The sequence below is a fragment of the Gopherus flavomarginatus genome, chromosome 1 (assembly GCF_025201925.1).
Source record: "Gopherus flavomarginatus isolate rGopFla2 chromosome 1, rGopFla2.mat.asm, whole genome shotgun sequence".
Lineage (NCBI taxonomy): Eukaryota > Metazoa > Chordata > Testudines > Testudinidae > Gopherus > Gopherus flavomarginatus.
The window spans coordinates 18623419-18649772 of NC_066617.1; the positions used below are offsets into that span (position 1 = coordinate 18623419).

Genomic DNA, 26354 nt, shown 5'->3' on the forward strand with positions numbered 1-26354 from the left:
CTCTCGAGGTCCCTTCCAGTCCTACATTTCTATGAGTCTGTAAGTAGAATTTCAACACATCTAGAAAAGTAATCAATGGCTTTTAGATAGGTATGACCCCTCTCTTCACCAGGTCTAGTGCTATTCTTTCCCAGGGCCTGTCCAAAAATGACTGTAAGTAGGAGAAACTCATGCTGTGTCTTTCTGGACATCCTACAAAGTTAGTGTAACTTACATAGAGGTCAGTCAATTTGCTTACCAATTCTGTGCTACAAAACTACTCTGACTTAAAGTATTTGCAGAGACCTGGAATTTATATCTTTGTGAGAAACTACAGCTGGATTTTCTATAAACCTTTTAAATGCTAAAAGTGGAAATTATAATGGTGTTCACTTTGTTTTTCTTCTTAAGAATCCAGTACCAGTCTTTATCATAATTCAGTTACACACACACACACACACACACACACACACACACACACACACACACACACACACACACACACACACACACACACTTTTTTTACTGAATAACACTCCAAAGATAAACTGTTACAGCACAGCAGTTACAGTGCAGCCTAGCTAAACTAACATCACTAACTAGAGGGTTTTTATTTTCCTTTAAAATGAAGACTATAATACAGGGCCCAAACCCTATTTAAATCTCTTAAAAAAAAAAAAAGTACAGAGATGGAGATTTCTGACAATCGGAGATCTTCTGCTTTTGTAATGCTGACAAACCCCGGTTGTCGGTGGGTGGGATTGAACCTGGGACCCCTGGAGTTTAGTGCATGAGCTAAAAGCCAACAGCTTGTTAGCTAAGGCTGTAGAGCAAACTCATTTATCTCTCTCTCTAAGTGGTCTTGGTGCTACTAGATGGGACAGAACACCACACCCAGGAGGTGTGTGGGTTATATACTTACCCTAACTCAGGAAGAGAATCCTGAGCTTCAGAGACTTCCCAGTTGAAATCCTGGACTAGCCCCCACTTGTAACGCTGACAGACCCGGTCATTGGGATTGAACTAGGGACCTCAGGAGCTTAGTGCATGAGCCTCAACTGCATGAGCTAAAAGCCAACAGCTTGTTAGCTAAGGCTGTAGAGCAGGAGTGGGCAAACTTTTTGGCCCAAGGGCCACATTGAGGTTATGCAACTGTAAGGAGGGCCGGGTAGGGAAGGCTGTGCCTCCCCAAACAGCCTGCCCCCCGCCCCTTATCCACCCCCTCCCACTTTCCGCTTCTGACTGCCCCCCTCAGAACCTCCAACCCATCCAACCCCCCCTTCTCCTTGTCCCCTGACTGCCCCGACCCCATCCACACCCCCACTCCCTGACAGCCTCCCCCGAGGACTCCCATCCAATCGTCCTCTGCTCCTCATCCCCTGACTGCCCCCTCCTGGGACCCCCTGCCCCAACTGCCCCCCTTGGGATCCCACCCCCCTTATCTAACCCCTCTACTCCCTGTCCCCTGACTCCTATTCACACCCCCACCCCCTGACAGGCCCCCTGGGACTCCCACTCCCAACTCTCCCTGTTCCCCATCCCCTGACCGCTCCCCCCAGAACCTCCACCCCATCCAACCACCTCCTGATCCCTGATTGCCCCCCAGAGCCCCCCGCTCCCTTTCCCAACCCTCCTGCCCCCTTACCAGCAGCAGGAGCTTGCAGCCGCGCCACCCGGCCAGAGCCAGCTGCGCTCCCCACGCTGCCCAGAAGGAGCGGCAGGCCAGAGCACTGCCTGCGCAGCAGCAGGCTGCGAGGAGGGACAGCGGGGGAAGGGCCGGGGGCTAGGCTTCCTGGCCGGGCAGGACAGTCCCACGGGCCAGATGTGGCCCACGGGCCATAGTTTGCCCACATCTGCTGTAGAGCAAACTCATTACTCTCTCTCTAAGTGGTCTCTGTGCCACTCGATGGGACAGAACACCCCACCCAGGAGGTGTGTGGGTTACACTTTCACATGGGCTCACCCATTTACAACTAGATAAAACATTCAGTTCTATCACATTAACCAGTTGTTTTAGCATCCATGATATTGAGCACAAACACAACTCTGAATAAGAAAAAACTGACAATTACTGTAGCTGTCAGGCTGGCATGGTGTCTTTGGTTCAATGATGTAATATAGCTCATGAAGACATATGTCCTCCAGTCCGTGATTCCTCCTTTACGGCGTTTTCTCAATCCCAGTGAGTTTTGTAAAATTACAGGAAACTGTATTGAGATCCAGCCTACAGATCCATGGCAGCCTTGTCTTCTCTCTGCAGGGCAGGGCTGGATCTGACTGGTGCTCAAACGGCTGACGGTTTTGTACCCCTGATTGAACTTGCTACTGATTGGCAAGGAGCTTCCAGCTTCTAACTAAGGGGAGCATGTGTGTACATTCAGGAACATCTGCGCTTAATAAACACACAGCTTCAACACAGCTGTTGAACATGGTTAGTCACTTCCTTCACCTCGTTAGTGTGCTGAAATAGCAACTACTTATTTGCAGCCACTCAAGGCTCCATACTGCCACCTTGTCTGGGAATGTTTCCATATCAACTCAGATCAAGTAGAAGCAGCAGCGGTAATTACTGCCATGAGGTTTTTGGCTCAACAACAGAAAATAGAATGAAAAGGAGGTAACATTAGCTTGATTCCACGTGGCATTTTAGCTCCTGCCCTATGCTGGGCCAGCACATTGACATTTGGGCTCCTTCCTTCCGTTTTATGGAGTCCCTTGCATATCCCTTCGACTGTGTCATATGCAAGGGCCATGGGACTTTCAGGTTCAGAGAAGTCTCCCATTGCTTGAATGTCTTGGGCTGCATCTGTGTCCCCGATAGGTGACTGAGCCAGCCATGTCTGATACTCTTGGAAACAGGTTGCTGTTGTGTATCAGTGGTAGTAGCTGTCTTCATTGGTTCTGATTTCTGTGGTGAGGCTGGCAGACTATTCAATGGAACCCCAGTGGCTGTGGCACTACTCAGTGTGTGATCCTATATCATCCCACCTCAAATTCAGGACCATGAGGCGTGCATAGCTCAGAATATCCTGGATTCCCACATAGGCAGAGAACCACTGTATTATCTGATTGATTGACTGGGAAGGTTACGGGCCCGAAGAGCCAGTCCATCATGTTAATGCCCCTCCAAAAGTATGTGCCTTCTACAAGAATCACCCAAGGGACTGTCAGGGACCACAGGTCTCAAACACAGGCCCCGAAACAGGAGCTTTACTGTTTATGCCACTATGCTGCAATGCCAAATAGGGAAACCGTGGATGATACCCTGCAAACAGAGACTATACTTGCTGCCTCAGTGGGATCAGCTGACGAGCAGCTTACTGCTGATTGGTCACCTCCTAATATTGAGCTTCTTGTTCTTGCCAGACCACTTGTCTGAGCAACTAATGGCTAGGCCTGCTGCTGACCAGATCCCCCAAGACCAAGTTCCTATCTCCTTGCCTGGTTCCTGCATCTTGTTCCTGTTACCTCACCTTGCTCCATGATCCTGCTCCTACATACTGACCTCAGTTATTGACTGTGACTTTGACTCCTAGTGTGACTTCTGCCTCTGGTTTGATGTTGGTGTGACTCTTGACCACGGCCCTGACTCTTTTTTCTCTGAGCTTGGACTGTTATGTCAGACTGCCCACAAACAGCCCCTGACACTCACTGCTAAGAAACACTCCCCAGGCACCTGACCATCTGGCTTCCTACTAGAGCTTTAAAGTTGCATTATGTCTGTCCTCCCAGGGACTAGTCATGTGTAAGGGCTTGCAGGCAAAGACCTTTAATTAGTAAAAATCCATTAGTTTTCTGCATATTGTTTGAACCACTCCAGTCCTCCCTTTTGATATGGAGAGTGCTTTGCTTATTTTTGGCTCCTGATTTTTAACTTATCATATCAGTTCATTATACCTAGATCTCATTCTGAATCTGATAGCATGGCAAGGACTTTGCCAATAAGAATGGCGAGCACTCAGAGCAGCCTGATTTATTATTTTTTTTATGTAGAATATTTATCTCTCTATCAGCAACTGAAGTAGTTTGCCTTTTGGGTTGGCCTTTTGCCTGTACCTCCAGTACTGCTAGAAGCTTCAATTCCTCCTGGAAACCTTCAGTTTTGTCTATTCAGTGAATTATGAAGCCCTCAGTGGGCACGGAGGTGAGAGCTGGATTTGTCCCTATGGGCCTGTTCCTATTGATGTTGATGGGAGTGTTGCATTTTATTTCAGTAGGAACAGACTTGGGCCTTTTGCCAACCGTAACGTCATGTAATACGTTTGTCTAATATGACTTAATCCTGACTACAGAACATCTACCCATACATCTTACACAGCTCACATCAGCATAGTCATGTGAATGCCTCTCCTAGACTTCGAAGCTGTCAGCGATGTGAGTAGTTCCACTGACATACCTGTGTGAATAGCTGCTCACCAGTGAGGGATTAAAGGGTTCACATTCTGATACTTAATTCTTTTTAACATTAAACCTTTCATTTGATAGAGCAATAAGCACCTTATTATGCTACCCTAAGTCGCAGGAGGTAGTTTCTTACTGCAGGAGTGGTTCCACTGATCTCAGTGGAACTGTATGCAGCATTGGGTACTGTTCAACCTGAGTAAGCATGGAAAAATGGGACCCTGTCAAAAGCAGTGGATTTCACTTTCTTTAGGAAGGCAAAGTTTAGTAAAGTCACCGGTCACAGCTGGCATCAAAAGGCCACTTATAATGAGCTGGGTTTTTTCTTTAAAAAAAGAATATGTGCGCACAAACAATGTTAATTGTTTAAGTGACTTAACTTAGACAATAGAAAAAAAATTGATTGTAGACCTAATAACAGAAGAATTTGATCAAATGCAGTCCACTGAAGTTGTTGACAAATTGGGCCAAATTCTGTGCTCACTTAACCCCAGAAAGGCTGAAATAACTCCACTGAAAACAATGGTATGATTCAGTTCTGAGGCCTGCGTTCAGCAGGTTATTTGAGCATGTGCCTCGCTCCATTTAATTAAATGGGTCTTCAGCCCCTCTTTAAAGTTAGGTGCATGCTTAAGAATCTTGTTAAATGGTGACCTGAGAGCAGAATTTGGCCAGATATGTTGTTAGGATTGCCAGCTTTCTAATTGCAGCAAACCGAACACCCCTTCTTCGAGACCCCACCCCCACTCACTCCCTATCCCCTTCCTCTGGGTTCTGAGCTGGGGCAGGGGGTTGGGGCATGGGAAGGAGTTTGGGGTGTGGGCTCCAGGCGGCGCTGTCCTCAGGCAGCCCTGGCATTTCCCAGGGATGGAGGAAGTCTGCACGGTTCCTGGGAACTGGTGGTATGTCCCTCCGGCTCCTAGGCGGAGAAGCAGCCAGGGGGTTCAGTGTGCTGCCCCCACCTACAGGTGCTGCCCCTGCAGCTTCCATTGGCTCTGGTTCTTGGCCAATGGGAGCTGCAGAGCCGGTGCTTGGGGCAGCACCTGCGGACGGGGGCATCACATGGAGGCCCCATGGCCGCCTCCCTGCTTTGAAACTGGAGGGGCATGCCAGCTGCTTTCCAGGAGTTGCGCAGAGCAGGGTAGGAAGACTGCCTCCTCTGCTGCGGCCAACTGGACTTGGCTGGAGTTGCCAGGGTCCCTTGTCAACCAGGTGTTCCGGTCAAAAACTGGACACTTGGCAATTCTATCTGTTGTGCCTTTGCTCTGTTTATTTGCAGAATTTATTCTGACTTGTGCAATCTACTTGTAGGCAATCATCAGAGGGGTCATAGATTGCCCTGCCAAGTACAGTGCACTATAGACAACAATTGAGATAAATGACCATTTTAGTGGTTGGGGATTTTATAACTCTTGAAGGCAAATAAATGACTGGGACAACTTTGATTTTATCTGACTCTGCTTTTGGGAGTGGAAACTTGATTATAGATTCCAAGGCCAAAAGGACCATTATGATCATCTGCACATAAGGACACATGCTTTTTGGTATCCATATTTTAAAATGTGCTTCCTGGATTGTAGGAAATTTGGATATTTTGAGATTATTCACTAAAAATGTACTGAAGGGACATGCCCTTTTATCCCACCTCTTCTGGAGCTGATCACTTGCTCTCTTACCTGCCTGTCTCCACTCATGGTCCCATTGACTTCAGAGGAACTGCTCAGGGAGTAAGGTGCCACTCAGCATGAGTAAAGGTATCAGAATCTGGACCTGACGATGAGCACAACCAGCTCCCATTGAAGTCAGTGAGAACTGAAGGTCACTTAACACATAGGTTTGGGCCCTGACTTGCTAGATTTTCTCTTTTAACTCTTGAAAGAGATGAACAGAAATAATTCAGTGGCCCAGTCCTGCAACCCTCACTTGCATGGGAAGTACTTAATGATTCAAGAAATCCCATTTATTTCAAAGGGGCTACTTGTGTAGGGATTACTTTCATAAATACAGGCTGCAGGGACTAGGCTGTTGCATTCTCTCTCTCTCTCTCTGTCTTGCCTGTGAGAGGGTTTTATCTGCTTTCTAAGGAAGCTCTGCTAAACTAGCTAAAAAGGAAGATTTGCTTTCTAAGGCCCTGATTCAGAAAAGTACCATAAGCACGTGCTTAACTCCATCTCTGTCTAGGGCAGCACTAATGCATGTTTTTAACTTTAAGCGTATGCACTGAGTCCCATTGACTTCATGTGTTGAAATGCTGCCTTGACTAAGGATGCATTTGTGAACTGGGGTTCAAAGCTGTGTTTATATGTACCTTTCCCCCCAACATATCTTGTTATCTGAGGAGTCACCAGAGGGTGCTGTTATGCATAATCTTTCAATGTTGTTTGCAGTGTTTTGTAGCCCTGTTGGTCCCAGGATATTAGAGAGTTGAGGTGGGTGAGGTAAAATCTTTTGCTGTCCAATAAAAAATATTACCTCACCCGTCTTGTCTCAGTAATAGTCTTTCAAGTTCTTTTAGTATGTGAGCAGAGTACAGTCTTTGAAGTAATGCTTCATTTGTTGTTTTTATGATGTAGATTTTTTGCAACAGCTTCTCCAAAACAGAAAGAGAGTATACTCTCTGCCTTTATCTCTGCTAGAAAATTATTCTCTGGGAGGAATTAGCATTTAGACTAAGATTTCTGAAAGGGGGGTTTGCCCACATGACATTTGTGACCACTTCTGTGGTCTGACTGGTATAAATAAACAAATTACACTAATAAAAAAAACCCTGTCTCCGAGTCACTAATTTTTCTTCCAGCATGAAGCCAACCTCAAGGCCCTGACATAGAATCATAGAATATCAGGGTTGGAAGGGACCTCAGGAGATCATCTAGTCCAACCCCCTGCTCAAAGCAGGACAAATCCCCAGACGGTTTAGTACTCAGCAGAGGGGTGACAATATGTAAATATGAGGGAAAGAGAGGGAGACTATAAGAGGAGGCAGAAGGGAGTGCTAAATATGTTGGAGGAGATGTCAGTATATTTTTATTACTTCTCAGGGTAAAAGTGATGTATAGCTTTATTTTCTTAAGAGATGTCTATAATATGGAGGACATTCCCTCCCAGATTTACACTAGTTTTCTAGGTGATCACAGGCCTGACAGCATCCTTTTTAAATGAAGATTCAATCTAATCACTGATAGCACATCCAATATAACTATTGGAGAAAACAAGCAGGAATTACTCATACTCTGTTGCAGAAGCCTCACATAAATTATTCACATCAGACATTCTGAATCAATAAATGGAGGTTATAGGAAACATCACTAATAACAAAGCAACAAGTCTTGCTTTCTTTTAACTTTCCTATGCTCCCCCCCCATCGCCTTCCTTCACGTTGGTTCTTAGATCTGTCTTGTATCTTCTGGTTTGGACCTTTTGTGGTGTGGAGTATCCCAGCTGGACTGCCAGGAAGCCCTACTGTAGACAGCTCTAAATAAAATAAAATATCTGCTGTTCACACTATGTTGCCTTGCCCACTCCTCTCCTGGAGGTTTGTGCATTGGCATCTGTACAATCAAACTTAACAGCCATTAACAGCTGAGTGATAACCGCATATTGCTGCCGTCTGGCTACCTATCACTCCTCTTCTGAGCTGCAGTTTTAGCCCCTGGCCTCACCAGGGTAAGATAAGTCAGCAGAAGGTTTGTAGGCAGAGTGGGGAACCCCAGACTACTATCTGGAGCTCAGGCAGATGAGCTTTGAATGCTATGAGAATGAAGTGGGTAATGGAAAGGAGTTGGTGGGGCTGATACACTGGTTTTAATGAGAAGAGAATCTCCATTGACTTTAGTGGTGTTACTCTGGGCAGTCACTGTTACAATGGTTAGTAAAGTGAGAAAAGAATCGGGTTCTGTCTTCAATAGTTGGACTCAAGGTTGTGAGAGCTACCTATGCTCTCCAGTGGAAGGCAGAAATCCACAGAGAATACGTTTCTCTATTGCTACTCAGTCAAGGCACAAGCAAGTCATGGCTGGGGAAAAGGGCCTGATGGGAAGTCTTAAGGGGGTAGAATTAGAAAGTTGAGAGATATGGGAAAAGGGAAAGAGGATAGAAAGGAAATGATGGAGAAAGATTCAGGAGGGTTAGAGGGGGTAGAAAAAATGAGGAGGCAATGAGGGATGGCAGATGACTATAGTGTGAAAAGTTGGAACAGAGGTAAGAGGAGAATGAGATTGGGAGGTGAAAGAAGAGGATGAGAAAGGATAAAAGAAATGACGCATCGGGGTAATGTTAGTAAATTCTGTTTTATTACAATATTTGATGCCCTTAAGATTCAATTTACTAATGTAACCCTGATGGAGTGATTGGGAACCTGGGGTCCTTGGGTGGATGGAGTGGATGGAGCAGAGCAGGAAAGAAGCAAGCAGAATGTTGTATTGAGATAAGTGAGGGAGGATCAAGGGTACTACATTGCTCTCATTTATTTTCCTGTGAGCTCTCACACATCAGGATTCTACTCATAATAAATATGATTGATCCTGATTCTACCCAAATACATGAGAAAATGTATATGAAGCGTGTTTTAGATCTGGGATGCTAGAAAGTAGTGATAGCAATATTTACATTGAGTTTAGGAACAATTTACAATTTACACAATTAACAAGCCTCCATTAACCATAGAAAGCAAAGCAATGTTAGATTTCTGTGTGAGTCACTGAAATGGCGTGGACTCACCACTGCAGGCGCCTCCTGCTGGTTGTTCCGGGAATTAGGCCAGTCCAGCTCCAGAGCACCCTCTGCGGGTTTTATTTTGCCTGTTGTCTGCTCTACTCCGCTGGTTTGGACCCGTGCTGCTGCCCAGCTCAGTGGTGTCCTCTTCAGGACACTGCCCTCTTTCTCACCCCCCTTCCGGGGGTCACTGAAGTCCTTTGGCTTGCACCCACTGAAGGGGCCAGCCACAACCCAAAGTCTAGCCCCTCACTTCAGTGGCAAGTTGCAGTCTGTATTGGCCATGCTTCTCTGCAGCCAGGTGCAGTGCAAGGGGGGGACCCATGCCTACCCACTACTCTGGGTACCAACTCAGGGACCTTCTAGCAGCAGCCTCTCTGCCCACCTTCTCTCCCCTTGTCTGCCTGTCATCCCTGGGACACTTCCCCTTGGCCCTTGTACCTTCTTGGCCCTTTCTGGCAGGGGCTTGCAGCCTAGCAGGTAACAGGCCAGAGCTCAGTCTCCACTCCCCTGAGCCTGCCCAGCACTGCTCCATCTCAGGTGCTATCCCTGAGAGCCAGTCCTCCTCCCTTGCTTGTCAGGGAGAGACTCTCCTCGCTCTGCCGGGCAGCTCCTTATATCTGGGCTGCCCCAGCAGCTGCCTCCTATCTGGCTCGTAACAAGCCTCACCCTAATTAGCTGCAGGTCTCCACAGCCTCCCTGGCTGTCTCTTCCCTACCCCCTGCTGGAGTGGGCCACCTGCACCACTACCGTCACTGAAGGCCAAATTCCACCCTGAAATCCATTGACTACAATGGATGGTGCACAAGTATAACTGCGAGAGGAATTTGGCCCTGAAAACCTTTTATAAGAAGTGAACTGTTGCATGCCTGAATCTCTGCCAACTTTCTCATGGTACAGCCATTTATACCTGTGCAAAGTGAGCACAAAATGCTACCAAGGGGAATTGGTGGTGCTTTGCATCCGCTTCGCCTAGATGTATATAACTACCTACAGGGCAAGGCAGCAGAGATGGAGGCCCTGGCAGTATAGCTTGACACAGCGGGGCTGTGAGAGATGATATGTAATAATACATAATAGCGCCTTTTATCCCTGAGACTAGCAAGCTGTACAAACTACAACAACCTTTGCTTGGTTTGAACGAATTCCGCTCTCGCAGTGCTGTAAATTTGAAGTAATTCCAGCAGCTTCAGTAGAACTACTCCAGATTTACACCAGTGTAACTGGTAGCACAATATGATCCATCGTTTCTAATTGCCACTGAAAGTATTTTCTAATCTAAAATACCCATGAATAGGCATGGCGGGAAAACAGCTCCCTTAGATACCTTCATGCCTAGTCGTATGTATTAGAAATACTTCCAATAGACTGATGCAAGTAGTCTCTGGGTATCTAATTCTCTGTATCCACAATTTGTATTACTATATGGAAGCTGTTGTGTATATATAGGTATATACCCAGAGTTAATCCTTGAACTATAAGGAAGCTGTCTCTGCTGCCAGTGGCCTTCCATACCAGGGAGAATATGTTCTAAAGCAGGGATGCCCAAACTTTTTCAAAGTGTGAACCATGGGTAAAAATTTCAAAAGCGCCTAATTGACTATCGAGCTGAATTCCCATTTTCAAAAGTGACGTAGGCACTTATGGGCCAGATTTTGAAAGGTATTTAGGCACCATATTCCCATTGATTTTGGCATCTTAGTCACATAGAAAGTTCACATTTAGGCTCCTAAATGCCTGTCACTTGAAAATAGGAATTAAGCTCCTAAACCTCTAGGACACTTTGGAAAATTTTACCCCCATCTTAACAGTGAGATTATCTTGTGGACTCCTTTCTTTCTCTTCACAATCACCCACCTCTCTCATTCTTGCTTATATAATGTCACTGTGGCAACTGCTGCAATGCATGTGAGGAAGTAGTAACAGGAAAGTGTTGAATATATGTTTAGCTGTATTTTAATGAATTTTTTAGCAGCTGTGAAGAAGAAAAGGAGCCAGCACCCTACAACCAGTTGGTTATCTTTTTGTGGAACACTAGCAGGTGCCTCATGGACCAAGAGTTTGGGGATATCTTTTCTACAGAAACCCCAGCGGTTCTGTCATAACCCACTCGCCATCAAAATAATCCCATAACCATAACAGCTGACTAGGAGACAACAGATATAAAAGGCACTTCTGCATTTTGACAAGTGTGGCTTAGATTCAAAATAAGTTGGCTTTTTTGTTTGTTTTCCTTTGTTGTTAACGACTGCAGGCAATGAGACCATAGCTCTGCTTATCACATAGATGCTTCCACAGCAATACGCTTCTCATCCCATTCTTCCCCACTCCATCGTCGCTCAGTACTGACTGGAATAAACTCAAGTTATGCAGCTGTTCCACATTCAGCCTCTAACTGAACCTGGCAAGCAGCTGGCCTGCCCAGAGCTAGTTTTGCTTGCAGATGTATGTGTTTTGACAGGAAGCGCAGCCTCCTGTGGAGTAAGGTAATATCTGGCTGACATAAGCTAGCAAATTTCAAAACAAAATTAGAGTGGGTGGAGCAAGGGGCCTGGCCTCCCTCCCGGCCAGATGGGAGGAACCACCACCCACTCCTTAGTGGGTGGCGCCAGGCAAGCCACCGCCACCCTGCCCAAAACAGAGAGGTGGGACAGAAAGTATAAAAGGCAGGCCCTACAGCTCAGTTGGGCCAGAGCCGGTTAAGGAGACAGCCACCTGATGTTTGCTGCTGGGGCTTGCACCCAAAGGGGTCCTCTGCAGCACCGAGGACCCGAAGGGACTGTCAGAGCTGCCAGCCAACAGTGACGTCAAAGAGCTGCTGGGATTGCTGCTAGCTGTGCACCCCAGGGACATGGAGGACCCTTACGAACTGAAGGTACCCAGCCAGGGGATTATAGGAAGTAGCTCAGGGACACCAGACAACTGTCCAGAATACTGGTCAGTGTGTTGTGATGGGATCCCTGTGGACCCAATGGCGGAGCCCTCCGCCACTGTTAGGGCCCTGGCCTGACACTTCGTGAAGTAGGGTGTGGCTGGGTCTCCCTACCCATTGCTGCCAACCTTGTCCCTGGGGTGGAAGCCTCCCCACCTTAAGCTAAGAGGCCTGCATTTGTCTGCCATCTGCCCGAGCCAAGATGGCAGGCCCTAGACACTTTGGTGCTCTGCCTGCCTGAGCCCCTGAGCCCCTAGCCTGTTGTTGCTCCTTCCTGCTGGAGGGCCCAATCCTCTAGACTGTTCGGTGCTCTGCCCTGCCTAGAGGGTCAGGGCCTGGGCCTCTGATGCTGCTAATTCCCCTTTATACCAGTCTTTACGGAGATGCAGTAGCAAGGGGGTGTGGCCTCCCTCCAGGCCTGACCAGGAGGGACAGACATGACCCTCTACATGTGGTGGAGAACACGGGTAACCCCTGAGACAACGGGACTGCATGTGCTCCTAGCCTGCTGCCCACTTGAGAGACTACGATGGAACTGGACAAGTTTATAAAATGGGGGGGCGGAGAACCAGCTGCAGCAGCAGGCAGTCCAGCTGCAGCAGCAACAGGTGCAGCAACTTGGGGCCCAGCAGCAGCAGTTGATTGGGAAAGTGGGGGCCCAGGAGCAGGAATAGCAGCAACAGTGCTTTCAGCAGCTGGCCACCCTGCTTCCCAGCCCCTCCAGCCCCACTCCTGGAGGAGCGACAACCCCAACAACCACCATGATGCCGGTACACCTCACAAAGATGGGGCCTGATGATGATCCAGAAGCCTTCCTGAAAGCTTTTGAGCGGGTCACTTTGGTGGCGGGTTGGCCACCAAACCAATGGACCATGCTTTTGGCCCCCTACTTAATGGGGGTGGCTCAGGCCGCTTATTGCGGGCTCCCCAATGATGAGGTCTGCAACTACAAAGCAGTAAAGTTGGCCATCCTTGGCGCTCTAGACATCACCCCTGAAACTTTTTGGTGCCAGTTCTGGGGGGAGACCTACCCGCCAGGGACCCGACCCTGGGTCATGCCACAGGAGCTCAAGGACATCTGCTGGCAGTGGTTCCAACCCAAACAACATTCCACCACTGAAGTAACCAAGCAGGTGTTCGTCGAGCAATTCATTCACATTCTTCCACCCTGAGGGAGAGTCTGGGTCCTTCAAAATCAACCCACCACCTTGAGGATGGTGGTCGGCCTAATGGAGGATTTTCTGGCCGCAGAAACCACAGTAATGCCTGTAGCTGCAGCGGCACTGCGGAGCCCCTTGGGCTCAGATAGACCCTCCAGCCCTAAGACAGTGGTCTGGACAGGCTCAAGCCACAATGAGGGACGCAGCAGCTACCTGCCACAATCCATCCCGATGTCCCATGGAACGCCTGCAGGCCATGGCAAAGCAGGGAAATCCCTGAACCAGAGCCCTCCAAATCATCCGCAGAACCCCAAGAACTGAGCCAGCCACACTGAGATTGATTCCTATTTTGCTTGTGGTCGATTTGGACACCTCCAGTGACAGTGCCCAGTCATGGACTGCTCCTCTGGCCAGGTTTACACCGGAGAGGCCCATGCCCGCTTGCGTCCTACCACCAAGGTGACTGTCCCCAGGGACCTTGGCAGGAAACAAATGCATGACCTGGTGGACTCTGGCTGTTGGCAAACCCTAGTGTATCAGTGACTTGCACCGGCAAGTGACCTTGCACTGGGCCAGATTCAACTCCTCTGTATTCATGGGGACTTGAAGTCATATCCAAGTGCCCAGGTACCGCTAACTGTGGACAGAGTGACCCGGGTAATGATGGTGGGGGTTGCCCCGAAGCTGCCTACCCCATCATTCTCAGATGAAACTGGCCGGAATTCACTAAGCTTCTGCGAACTGTGAGTCTCTGGGACCTACTGGTGCAGATGGCTCTCGAGGGAGACCCCCTTGAGGGCAAGGTTGAGGGGCCCAGGAAGACTAACCCAGGCAACCCTTCAGCCCCACCTGGGGCCCTCAGCACCCCAGAAGGAAACGAGCTACCCTGGTTGGACGGCAGGGAAGCCCCCTGGACGCGGGAGTCAACTTCAGCAGGGACCAAAGAGAAGACCCCACCCTCAGCTGGGCCTATGAACAGATAGCGTATATCAATGGGATGACAATGGATATGCAGTGAGCGGCCCAGTGGCCATGTTTCAAGTTGACAGGGGAGCTCCTGTACCGGGTCGACTGAGACCCTCAGACCCATGAACCTCATTCCCAGCTGGTCGTGTCCTAGTGTCACTGGTGGGCAGTACTGAGATTAGCCCATGACATCACTGCAACTGGCCATTTGGGACAGGAGAAGACCCTGGCCTGGGTCTTGGCCTGGTTCTTTTGGCAGGGCATGCGCTGAGATGTCAAGGATTACTGCACTTCCTGCCCAGAGTGCCAAATGGCAGTGCCTCTGTGGGTACAAAATACCCCACTGATCCCCTTGCTGGCGGTAGGGACGCTCTTTGAGAGGGTCGTGATGGACCAGGTGGGGCCACTCACAAAAAGTGTCACTGGCTTCCACTACGTTCTAGTAGTGATGTACTATGCTATCCGCTTTCCAGAGGCCATCCCCCTAAGGAAAGCCACCGAATGGATCATCGCAGCTGAACCCCTGAAGATCTTCACTTGGGTGGACTTACACCGGGAGACTGTTACAGACCAGGGGACAAACTTCACCTCCCAGCTGCTCTGCAAAGTCTTTGGCTTCCTAGGGATCAAGAAGCTGTGGACATCAATCTACCACCCCCAGACGGATGGATTAGTTCAACCGGGCCTCTAAAAATATGCTCTGGAAGATCCGCCTAAGGACTTGTGCCACTGGGATCAACTGATCTTCCCCCCACCCCCCGCCTTACTGCTTGCCATTAGGGAAGTGCCACAAGCCTCCACCAAGTTCTTGCCATTTGAGCTACTGTACAGTCACCAGCTTTGGGGTTTGCTCTACTTAATGCAGGAGACCTGGGAACAGACCCTGTCCCGTACCCAGGGGCTCCTACAGTCTGTACTGCAACTGCAAGGTCCCTGTGGTGGCAGAGAGCGAAGAGCCCCTGCTCAGGGATACCCCCACGAAAGAGCAGCGGAAGCAGACGAAGTGGCAGCTGGAAGCCTTTCCCAAAACTTTCACAGCCTTACCTGGACAGCACATCATCCAGACCAACCCAGGGGAAATGGTTCATGAAGTGACAAGACGTCTACTGCATCGAATGCGGGATGTGATAGAGCAGGAGGTCTAGGTAATGGCAGACCTAGGAGTAATCAAGAAGTCATAGAGCGAGTGGTGCAGCCCCATAGTGCTGGTCCCTAAGCCAGATGAGACCCTCTGATTCTGCAGTGATTTCTGGAGGGTCAACACTATCTCTAAATTCGACACATATCCAATGCCCTGGATTGATGAGCTACTTGACTGACTCAGAGGCCCACTACATCAACACCTTGGATCTGACCAAGGGCTGCTGACAGATCCCAGTGGAACCCGGATTGAAGAAAAAAAACAGCCTTTGCTACACTCAGCAGGCTCTACCAATTTACCAGGATGACCTTCAGCCTTCATGGAGCCCCTACGACCTTCCAGTGTCTGATGGAGCATCTACTGCAGCCCCATGTTGAGTACACCTTGCCTATCTCAATGATATAGTGATCTACAGTCGCCACTGGGAGGACCACCTGGACCAATTGGCAGCCATCCTGAGGACCCTCCAGGAGGCAGGGGTGACTGCAAACTCTAAGAAGATCCAGATTGGTTAGCAAGAGACCACATACCTCATTTACACCCTTGGGCAAGGGAAGGTGTGCCCCCTGGTCAGGAAGGTCCAGGCTATCTAGGTGCACTCAGTCCAACCACCACCAAAAAAGGTGAGGCGACTAGTGGGGTATTATCGCTGATTCATTCCCAGCTTTGCCACAGTTGCTGCACCCTTGATTGAGCTACTCATTAAGTACAGCCCGCAGTGGGTACTCTGGTCCCACAAATGCGAAGAGGCATTTTGGACACTGAAGGACCACCTATGCCAAGAACTGGTACTGTAAAACCCTGACTTCACTCATGGTTTCATTGTCCAAATGGGGAGCACAACTATTCGGTCATTGAGAAAGAAGTCTTAGCGTTTAAGTGGACGGTAGAAGCCCTCCATTATTACCTCCTGAGCGGGTCCTTTGTTGTAGTGACGGACCATGCACCCCTGAAATGATGACAAACCATGAAGGATACTGATGCAGTGGTACCTTATCCTCCAACCTTTTGCATTTACAGTGCAGCATCGTGCTGGGAAGAAACATGCAAATACAGATTCCTTGTCATGGCTGGAGGACAGGGACCAGGCCAGCCCTGAGGGTGGAGCCAGGCAAGCCATGCCCACTCCTCCAGAAACAGTGGGGCAGGACAGAAAATATAAAAGGCGGGCCCTACAGCTCAGTTGGGCTGGAGCCGGTGAAGGAGACAGCCACCTCCTGCCTACTGCTGGGGCTTACGCCTGAGGGGGACCTCTGCAGTGCTGCGGATCTAAAGGGGCTGCCAGTTGACAAGGATGCTGAAGAGTTGCTGGGACTGCCACTAGCTGTGTACCTGGGGAGACGAAAGACCCCCACAAACTGAAGGTACCCAGTGAGAGGATCATGGGAAGTAGCCCCAGGGACACCAGACAATAATCTGGTTGTGTGACCAGAATGCTGGTCAGCATGTTGTAGTGGGATCCCCGCTGACCCAGTAGCGGAGCTTTCCACCACTGTTAGGGCCCTGGGCTGGGACCCATGGAGTAGGATGGGCCCAGGTCCTCAAACCTCCAGCTGCTGCCCCTCCCCATCTTAAGCCAAGAGGCCTGCATTTGTCTGCCTGCCAAGTCGGCAGGCCCTAGACTGTCTGATGCTCCGTCCTGCCTCTGAGGCTGTTAATTCCCCTTTACACTGGTCTTTACAGAGATGCAGCAGCAAGGGGGCATGGCCTCCATCTGGGCCTGATGGGGAGGGATGGACACGAACCAGCAGGTTTTGTCTCTAGTGCTGAAGGTCAATGATGAGCTTGAGCCTCCTGGACAGCTGTCTGCCTTGTTATTCAAGCTGTTCCTGCGTCAAAAGGTTGCAGTGATTTTTTCCCTTTCCCCTCATCTGAAATTATCAGAGCATAAGGAATGGAACAATACTACTCCATTACAGTAGGAATCTCTGGTCACCTCCAGTAGAAGCTGAACAGGAGGCTCTGATGCCTGCTGTGCTGTCAGTATGGCAGTGAGTTTCTCTTGGATACCGATCCTCTATTTGAAGTTCAAAAATTTGGAACATGTGGTTCAGCAATATTCTCAATTTCTTTTTTAACAAAACAAAAGCATTAAAAAAAATTGATGGGAGTTGATAACCGGCTTAAACAGCACCATGATATGTCTTGCTGTGTTTTCCTGATGGCTTCTCTTCACACTCTTCAAGAAAAACACCAAGAAAACAAAACAGGAAAAGATTAGTATTAGTATTTATTTATTAATGATGCTATAACACCTTCATGACTAATCAGGGATCGGGGTGCCATTGTGCTACTCTCTATATACACACAAAATGAAAAGTTACTCTTTGCCTCAAAGAGTTTACAATATAAGGCCCCAGTTCAGGAAAACCCTTGTGCAAGTGTTTAATTTTAAGCATGTGCTTAAATTCCATTGAAATCAATTTCAGTGGGACTTAAACACATGTTTAAAGTTAAGCACCGTTCCTGAAGAGGGATATTTTCCTACTTTTGAGACCTAAACAGATTCCTCTCCATTTCATGAGTATGAAGACTGTATTAGAATGGATACAATGGTTTGTTTGGAAAATCATACATTCAAATTCATGGAGGCATGGGTGGCAAGTTTGTAGAAATTTTGGTGGTACCCAGAACCCGCCCCCCCAACTCCGCCCCCCCAGACTCCGTCCCCACCTGCCTAAGGCTCTGGGCGGGGTTTCGGGGGGGAGGTCTGGAGTGCAGGTTCTGGGCTCAGGATTAGGGTGCAGGAGGGGTGCAGGCTTTGGGAAGGAGTTTGGGTGCTGGGTGCAGGAGGGCTGGGGCGGGGGGTAGGTATGCAGGAGGGGGTGAGGGGTGCAGGCTTTGGGACGGAGTTTGGGTGCAGGCTCTGAGTTGGGGGTGGGGGTGTAGGAAGGGGGAGGTGGTGCACGCTCTGGGAGGGAGTTTGGGGATAGGAGGGAGTGCAGAAGTGAGGGCTGTGGGGCTAAGGATGAAGAATTCATGATGCAGGAGGGGGCTCAGGGCTAGGGAAGAGGGTTGGGCTGTGGGGTGAGGGCTGTTAGGCTGAGGATGAGGGGTTCATGATGTGGGGGGGCTCAGGGCTAGGGTAGAGGATCGGTGCAGAGGGATGAGGGTTGGGGCTGAAGATGAGGGGATCATGATGCGAGGGGGCTCAGGGCTGGGGTAGAGGATCAGGGTGCAGAGGGATGAGGGTTGGGGCTGAGGATGAGAGGTTCATGATGCGGGGGGCTCAGGGCTAGGGCAGAGGGTTGGGGTGTGGGGTGAGGGCTGTTAGGCTGAGGATGAGGGGTTCATGATGCAGGGGGGCTCAGGGCTAGGGCAGAGGGCTGGGGTGTGGGGTGTGGGGTGAGGGCTGTTAGGCTGAGGATGAGGGGTTCATGATGCAGGGGGGGCTCAGGGCTGGGGTAGAGGATCAGGGTGCAGAGGGATGAGGGTTGGGGCTGAAGATGAGGGGATCATGATGCGAGGGGGCTCAGGTCTGGGGCAGAGGATTAGGGTGCAGGGGAAGAGGGCTCTGGCTGGGGATGAGGGGTTTGGGGCGTTGGAGAGGCTCAGGGCTAGGGCGGAAGGACAGGGTAAGGGCAGCCTGCCTTGCCAATTGTGGGTGCCAGGCGCTAGGACCCTGGGCAGCAGACAGCAGTTCTGCCGGGAGCCGCTCTCTGGCAGTGCAAGCAGGCAGGGGAGAGGCGCCACACTGTTTTCTGTCAGGCAGGTACGCGGCGGGGAGGGGACGCAGGGGTAGGGGTGGACGGCGGAGGCCGGGACCTGCTCCAGGCAGGGACGCGGGGGGCGGGGGGAGACCTGCGGGCCCCGGGGCCCGATCCAGACAGGGCCGGGGGAGAGACCCAGCTCCAAATATTGCTGGAGCAGGGCACTCGGCCCTGTATATTCCTGGTGCTCGGGCACCACAAACGTATATAACCTGCCGCCTATGCATGGAGGTTGTATCAAAATTACGGAGAGGAGAATTTGGCCTATCTATGATCTTTCCGTCTAGCCCTGCCAGTCAGGGATGATTACAGAAAGGAATGCTGTTTGTGAGTCAAATACATGAGTGAGATCCTGAACTTCAGGCTTAGCTGGGATTTGGATATGACCTGTACTTTCTGCTACTGTACAACTCTTTTCTCAAAGTGTTTTAAGTCCATCAGGTTCTTTTCGTGTGAGATAAACATAAGTACATATGTATAATATCATGCATTACATCCTTGGCTGGTTTAAACTGATTTATGCCAATTTACATTAACTGAGGCTCTGGCCCCATGAGCATAAATGGTGCTTTACCAATCACACAGGATGGGGCTTGCAAAACCCATTTGCCCATGAAAGAATGCATGGCTTGGGGATGGTAGAAAGCAAAAGTGGATTTGGGGGTCATGAAAGAGCTTGAGAATTCCTCCACTTGGTTATGGTACCTCATTATGTATTTTTAAATAGCGGAGATATAAATCATGGTAGTAATTAGTTTTATTGAATATATATCATTGCAGAGTGTGAAATTCATGATATTTTGGATAAGAAGGTATTACTTCGTATTTACTTTTTATATAAAACCCATGACAACAGCTGGCTACGCAGAGCCCAGCATTTAAAACGTGAGATATGACATGCAAATAAGATATGATTTTGATGGGTTGCCCCCCTTCCAGGGTGCCACCTGATGTACTGGGGTACCACTGAGCCCTCCTGTTCCACCAGCCTGGGCTCCCGCACCCGGTCTTGCTAAGCCAGCCCCTCCAGCCTCCTCTGGTGGGGACACACCCAGCTTCAGAAAGACACAGATACAGAAATCAGTACTGCATGGGAAGGCTTTCAGCTAAGGAATTTCCCAGCGCTCAAGTGCACTCCCCCTCTGGAGAGTAAACCCAAAATTGTATTGTGTTGCTCTGCACCGAGAACTGTCCAGTGTAAGCTAATTGAAATTTGCCCTCTCCCACACTGTGGAGAGAGAGATGCACAGCCTTTTGCACCCCCAATTATGAATTACACAAACTGGGTTTAGAACAAAAACAAGTTTATTAAGTACAAGAGGTAGATTTTAAGTGATTATAAGGGATAGCCAACATATCAAAGCTGATTACCTTAGTTAATAAACAAAAACTTCAAACTGAGCTTAACACACTGGATAGGTAGGATATAAATTAGCAAATTCTCACCCTGAGTGATAACCTGGCTGGCAGACTTCTAAGGCACAAGTTGTCCTGGCTTTCCCAGGTTTTCATATACCGGCTAAAGATCCTTCTAGCCTGGGACCATTGCTTCCCACAGTTCAGTCCTTGCCCCTCAGGTGTTTCCAAGTGTGTTATTGTAGGGAGAGTGAGGTCCCTCCATGATGTCATTGACCCCCTTTTAGATCTTCCCACTTGCTGGAAAGCTCTTATGCTGTGACGTGCATCAGATCCTTCTAGCCTGGGACCATTGCTTCCCACAGTTCAGTCCTTGCCCCTCAGGTGTTTCCAAGTGTGTTATTGTAGGGAGAGTGAGGTCCCTCCATGATGTCATTGACCCCCTTTTAGATCTTCCCACTTGCTGGAAAGCTCTTATGCTGTGACGTGCATCAAACAGTTCCCATTGTGTAGAGCTAGCTCTGAGAGGTTTCTATTGTACACAGTTCCTGGGGTAATCCTTGTGCTTGTGTGCATTTCCTCAATAAGCCATTGGCATTGTTTGGCCTTTCTATTGTTGTACCTAAAAGGCTGCTTGTGGGCATTTTCAACCTCACAACATGTTTCATTAACACATATATAGACAAACTTGATAACTTCACATATGACAATAACGCATACAATCCAATGAGATATTAATGTCTAGCAGATCCAGACTTTTAGAATGATGCCCCACAGGACATACTTTGTACAAAACATCCTAACTGCATGGCAGCGGTGAATATTGGGGTGTAAGGATGTCACAATGATCACGGAGGTAGGTCCATCAATGGGTATGAGCCAGGATGGGCAGGGATGCAAAACCATGCTCTGAAGTGTCCCTGCCTCTGTTTTCCAGAAGCTGGGAATGGGTGACTGGGGATGGATCTCCTGATGATTACCTGTTCTGTTCATTCCCTCTGAAGCACCTGGCATTGGCCTCTGTCAGAAGACAGGTTACTGGGCTAGATGGACCTTTGGTCTTACACACTATGGCCGTTCTTATGTTCAAATTATCCATATTTAGCTATACATGCTTACATTAGCCATATTGGCACTATTAACTTAAAAACGTCCAGTAACAGATTATTAATGATATATATTTATTTTTTCACTGAAAAAGGATTCTGGGATATTAAATCATGAGAGGAAAAAGTGATGGTGGAAGGATTATCTAATAGTGAAGAGAGCACTGGCTGGGGACTCAGGAATCTTGAGTTTAATTCCTGGCTCAGCCATTTCCATTGTGACCTTAGGCAAGTTATTTGATTTACACTGAGTTTCAGTTCCCCATCTGTATAATAGGGACATTTACCTTCCTGACAGGACTGTTGTGAGGATAAAATTAATTAATAATTGAGAATGGTTTGAACACTACAGTGATGATGGCCATAAAAGTACCTACAGAGATAGTGGAAAAGTAAAGTTGGTGGTTTTGGAATCATGGGTGTAAAAAAATGGAAACTCTAACCACTAAATTATGCTATCATTTATTCCATACACTGAGGTAAGTACTTCCCCTAGACATAGCTGAAATGTATTTTGAGTGCTGTTATTTTTATCCCAGTAGTGCCTAAAGGCCCCTATCAAAGATAAAGATGCACCATATTGGATGCTGTACAGACAGTAATGAAAGATAGGTGCTGCTCCAAAGAGCTCACAATCTTAGTCCAACACGAGATGCAACAGGTGCCTGAAAGGAATTGGGAGGATGGTGAGGCAGAATGTGACAACAGTGATACAAACATATTTTTGCATAGACTAGCTACACACGCAGGTTGTAGGTGTAGATTTTTTTAAAAATTCCTCTTTGCTAATGGAGACAAATAAGCTGATCAGTAGCCGTAATTTGAGACTTGGCTCCAGTTCTGTCAGTTAAGTGAAAAACAGAAGTCAATTTGCACCTTGATTTTTACAATGGTTTTCTGAGCTAATTCACCATGTTCCTAATTTTCATGGGTGGGACTTTTGTGACTGGTTGCTTTAGTGACAGCTCACCGATGCTGCTAATTCCCTTTACAATTACTCAGTTGTAAATTATTGTCTTCACAGCTTTTTCATGTGCTTCTGGTGAATACCTAGAAATGAAGAATCAAATGTGCAGTAAATGTGCCGCTGGGACGTATTCCTTGGGCAGTGGGATCAAGTTTGATGAATGGGATGACCTGCCAGCAGGATTCTCCAACGTGGCAACTTTCATGGACACTGCTGTTGAATCAGCTGAGAATAAAGCAGAGAGCTGTGACAAGTAAGAGGCTTATGGGCTGGTCTGTGGCCACACTGGTGAAGGGGTTGGTTTGACTCCCATGGATTTCAGTGGGCTTTGGATCAAGCTCATATATTGCTGTGGGAACTAGTTGCTCCGGTAGTATAGTGACATGTAGGTGGTCACTGAAAACAGTGATAGGTAGACCACGCCCCTCAGAATGGAATGCTGGTTATGTGTTAGTGAAAGTTCTTGGAGTTTGATGATGCCATCAGCTGGTTAATGGAGAGGACAATTGAACACGCTATGCGCTGTAAGTACAGAAAAATGCATTGTGCAATTAAAGCAATCTCTGCACATTGCCAAGAAGCACACGTCAGGGGTATTGAATAGTTGAGAAGAAAGGATAAATAAAATGGGCCCTATTTGACCCTGCTGGTCCACTAGCACAAAGTCAGTTTCATCATCTACCTGAGCCTTCCTCTGTGCCGGGGAACTCATCAGATGGCTTCGGGCCAGCGGAGTAGCATGACAGCAGTGGCTACTGAGCCACTACTTTCAGCCAATCCCCTGCTGTCATAATGGCCTCCTGGATGACATTAGCAGCCAGTGAAACTTGGAACAACCCTGAACTGCTTTAACTTGTGCCTGAGTGGCTCTTGGATCAAGGAGGAGTAAAGGTGGCTTAAAACTACTTTTCCACCCGGCATGATCTGTGCTGATTGCAGAAGGGCTGTTCTTAAGGATATGGCCCTCTGTATCCTAGACAAGCCTTCCAGATTGGAATGCATTAGCAGTTTCCAGGAAACAACATACATTTGGCCCCATTAACAATTTTGATGTGCAAACAGGTAAGTTTTGACAGAGCACATAATTCTTTGTGTGAAAAATATGTGGGAAACCGATGTGAAGGGGTTGGGGAGTGAATCTAGCTACAGTGGAGTACTGTCCCCTTTACTGAGCAATATATTTTAAAACAGGAATGTTATAAATGTCTTCAGGGTTCCTGCGATCTAAAATAAGCCTTGTTTTGTTTATCTTTATCCAGCTCTTCGTGGACTCCTCATGGGAATTACATAGAGTCCAACAGAGATGACTGCACTGTTTCTCTAATCTATGCCGTACATCTGAAGAAATCTGGTTCTGTCTTCTTTGAATACCAGTATATTGACAATAACATCTTCTTTGAGTTTTTTGTAAGGCTTTTATACACTGAATCTAACCTCAAAGTAAATGTGATGTGTTCCAGATAAAGACCTATTTTGGAATCAGCTTAGTTTTCTCCTCATCCAAGTTATTAATGTCTCTTTAGCTTATTAAATCTGAACAAATTTTAAAAATCTCATTTCCCCTCTACCATTTATGCTGCCTGTCTACTTTTTGCATTTCATTCCGCTTTGACAACGAGCCTAAACTGGTTTCTTTCACTTTACGGTAGGTTTTTCATAAGTGCCTAAGGGAGGTAGGAGCACAAAACCCATTGAAAGTAACCTTAATTTCTAGTCCCTTTCATAGCTAGGTTGTCTACAGTTTGCACAGTGCTATCAGCGGCATGCCTTCTGTGTATGCACATGGAGGACATAATATATTATAACAAAATGGCCCCACATATGCCAGGTCACACTGTATGTGTGGTGCGTGCAAGGTCACGCTGTGTGGTAGACAAAATGGTGTCCTCCATGTGGCATGACCTTGCATGTATGGCGCGTGAGGTCACACTGTTCTACAAATTGACAGCCTCCAGACAGTGTGACTCACGCATTCTATGTGTGAGATCATACCGCATGGAGAATGCCATTTTGTGAAGCCTTCCACACAATGTGACCATGCATGCACTGTACATGTGAGGTCATGCCTCATGGAGGACAGCATTTTGTGTGCAAGTGTAGAATTGCATGCGTGATTAAGAATGCCATGGCATGCCACTGAATGCCAGGATGTTTGGGTTCCTAGAACCACATGGGAATGTTTAAATTCTCACAGAATCCATTTTTTCATATTTCTTTTGAATGCCATGAAAACGTTCCTGGGCCTTGATAATATGTCTGATCCTACAGTTCTTCCATATGTGAGTACTGTTCACTCATGTAGGTAGTTCTGTAGATTCTAGTGGGAGCTCTGGCATGAGGAAGGTTCTTAAGTTTGGGTCTAGAGTAGAGCTGGTGAGAAATGGTTTTCCCATCCCACCCTTGCTTTTGAGAGATCGAAATTTTGTCCCGTCTCAAATCAGGATGAATAGTCAGAATCTTGAAAATATCCACAAACCAAAAAACGGAAACTTTTTTTTTTTGGTTCAGAACAATTCAAATGTCTTGTTTTAATTTAGCCCCTTTTTCTTTAACCTTTTCTTTAGTCTGATCAGCTGAAATTTCAAAACGAAAAGTTATGTAGAACCAGAAAAATGGGTCAGTTTTGAACATGTTGGAACAAAACAGTTTTGAAAATTTTTTCCTCAGTGTTGTTTTCAAGTCAGGAAATCCATCAAAACTGACCCTCCTGTGCCAATAGTTTCAGTTTCAATGAATGGCTTTTTATGACCAAAAAACCCCCCCAAAATCGTTGAAAAATTCCTGATGAATTCTTGTCCAAAGTCCCTTTAACTTGGAAAAATATAATCTAGTTTGGCCTGCATCGTTTACACAGAAAGTTGTGTGGGACTCTGAATATGTGACTATCCTTACGACAGTCTGGAAATAAGAATCCCAGTGTCATACAGCAGCAAAGAGTCCTGTGGCACCTTATAGACTAACAGACGTTTTGGAGCATGAGCTTTCATGGGTGAATACCCACTTCGTCAGATGCATATAGTGGCAGCTTAATCCAAAAGTTTCAGAAATGCCTAGTGATTTTGGATGTCTCTGTTTTTGGGTGTCTGATCTGAGACACTTTCAAGGGACCTGATTTTCAGAAAGAGCTGTGAACCTGCTTTCTGCTGAAAAGGGTCTCAAGTTGGGCACTCAAAACTCAAAATCACTAGTCACTTTTGGAAATCTTGGTCTTCGTCTTTGGGAAAGGATCGGTCTGTGTCACTACCCTGCAGAGAGAGAAGGATGAAAAGTGAGCTATTGCTGAGGTTTAAGATTGGGATTTTTGAAAGAGCTCCACACAGATTTCACTGCCCACTTGGTACTTCTTCAGACAAGCACCTTGCGTGCTTTCTCCCATGCTTCCTCTCATGTTTGAGAGTTGCTTCCTGTAACCATCCACAGAGTTACCTCCTTATTCACCTTCAAATCCCTCCTTAAAACAGATCCTATTGATTTTCAGTGGGACCTATAAGTCACTTGTGCTTTGAAAGACTCTCTATCTTGCTTTGCCTGTCAGTGTTGTATTTGCTGCTGAATGTTGAGAAGGGGGCAAATGAGGACTTAAAACAGAGAGAGATGGCAGCTCAGAATAAGTGTCCTGGAAATTGTCCATCTCCTCTGTCTCTGACTTTCTCTTGCTGTCTCTGGCAGGTGAGTCATTGCCATCTGCAAAGCACTGTCATGCTATTTCACAGCGGTGCTAGGCCTTAATTAATGTTTTTAGGGTATTTTGAGATGCTGGGATGAGAGCCTCTCTATCTAAGTGCAAAGCACCATTATCCTTAGTAAGGAATAAGAGAGGAAGACAAAAAAACCCACTTGATTTCGATGCCTGAGTTCCTTTATTGCTGCAGCTGTTACTTGAGTAAAATCTACTGCATTTTGATAATAGAAAGTGCATACTGTAT

The 26354-nt window shown here is 47.6% G+C and overlaps 1 protein-coding gene across 2 annotated transcripts in view; it reads left to right on the top strand.

Annotated features, from left to right (window-relative positions):
* The window catches only part of ELAPOR2 (endosome-lysosome associated apoptosis and autophagy regulator family member 2), a 155471-nt gene that overhangs the window by 74157 nt on the left and 54960 nt on the right, over positions 1 to 26354 (top strand). For both annotated transcript variants that reach the window (XM_050936807.1, XM_050936808.1), the window contains 2 exons: positions 22486 to 22681; positions 23688 to 23835. In XM_050936807.1, the coding sequence (XP_050792764.1) occupies positions 22486 to 22681; positions 23688 to 23835 (344 nt within the window). The remainder of the gene's footprint in view (positions 1 to 22485; positions 22682 to 23687; positions 23836 to 26354) is intronic.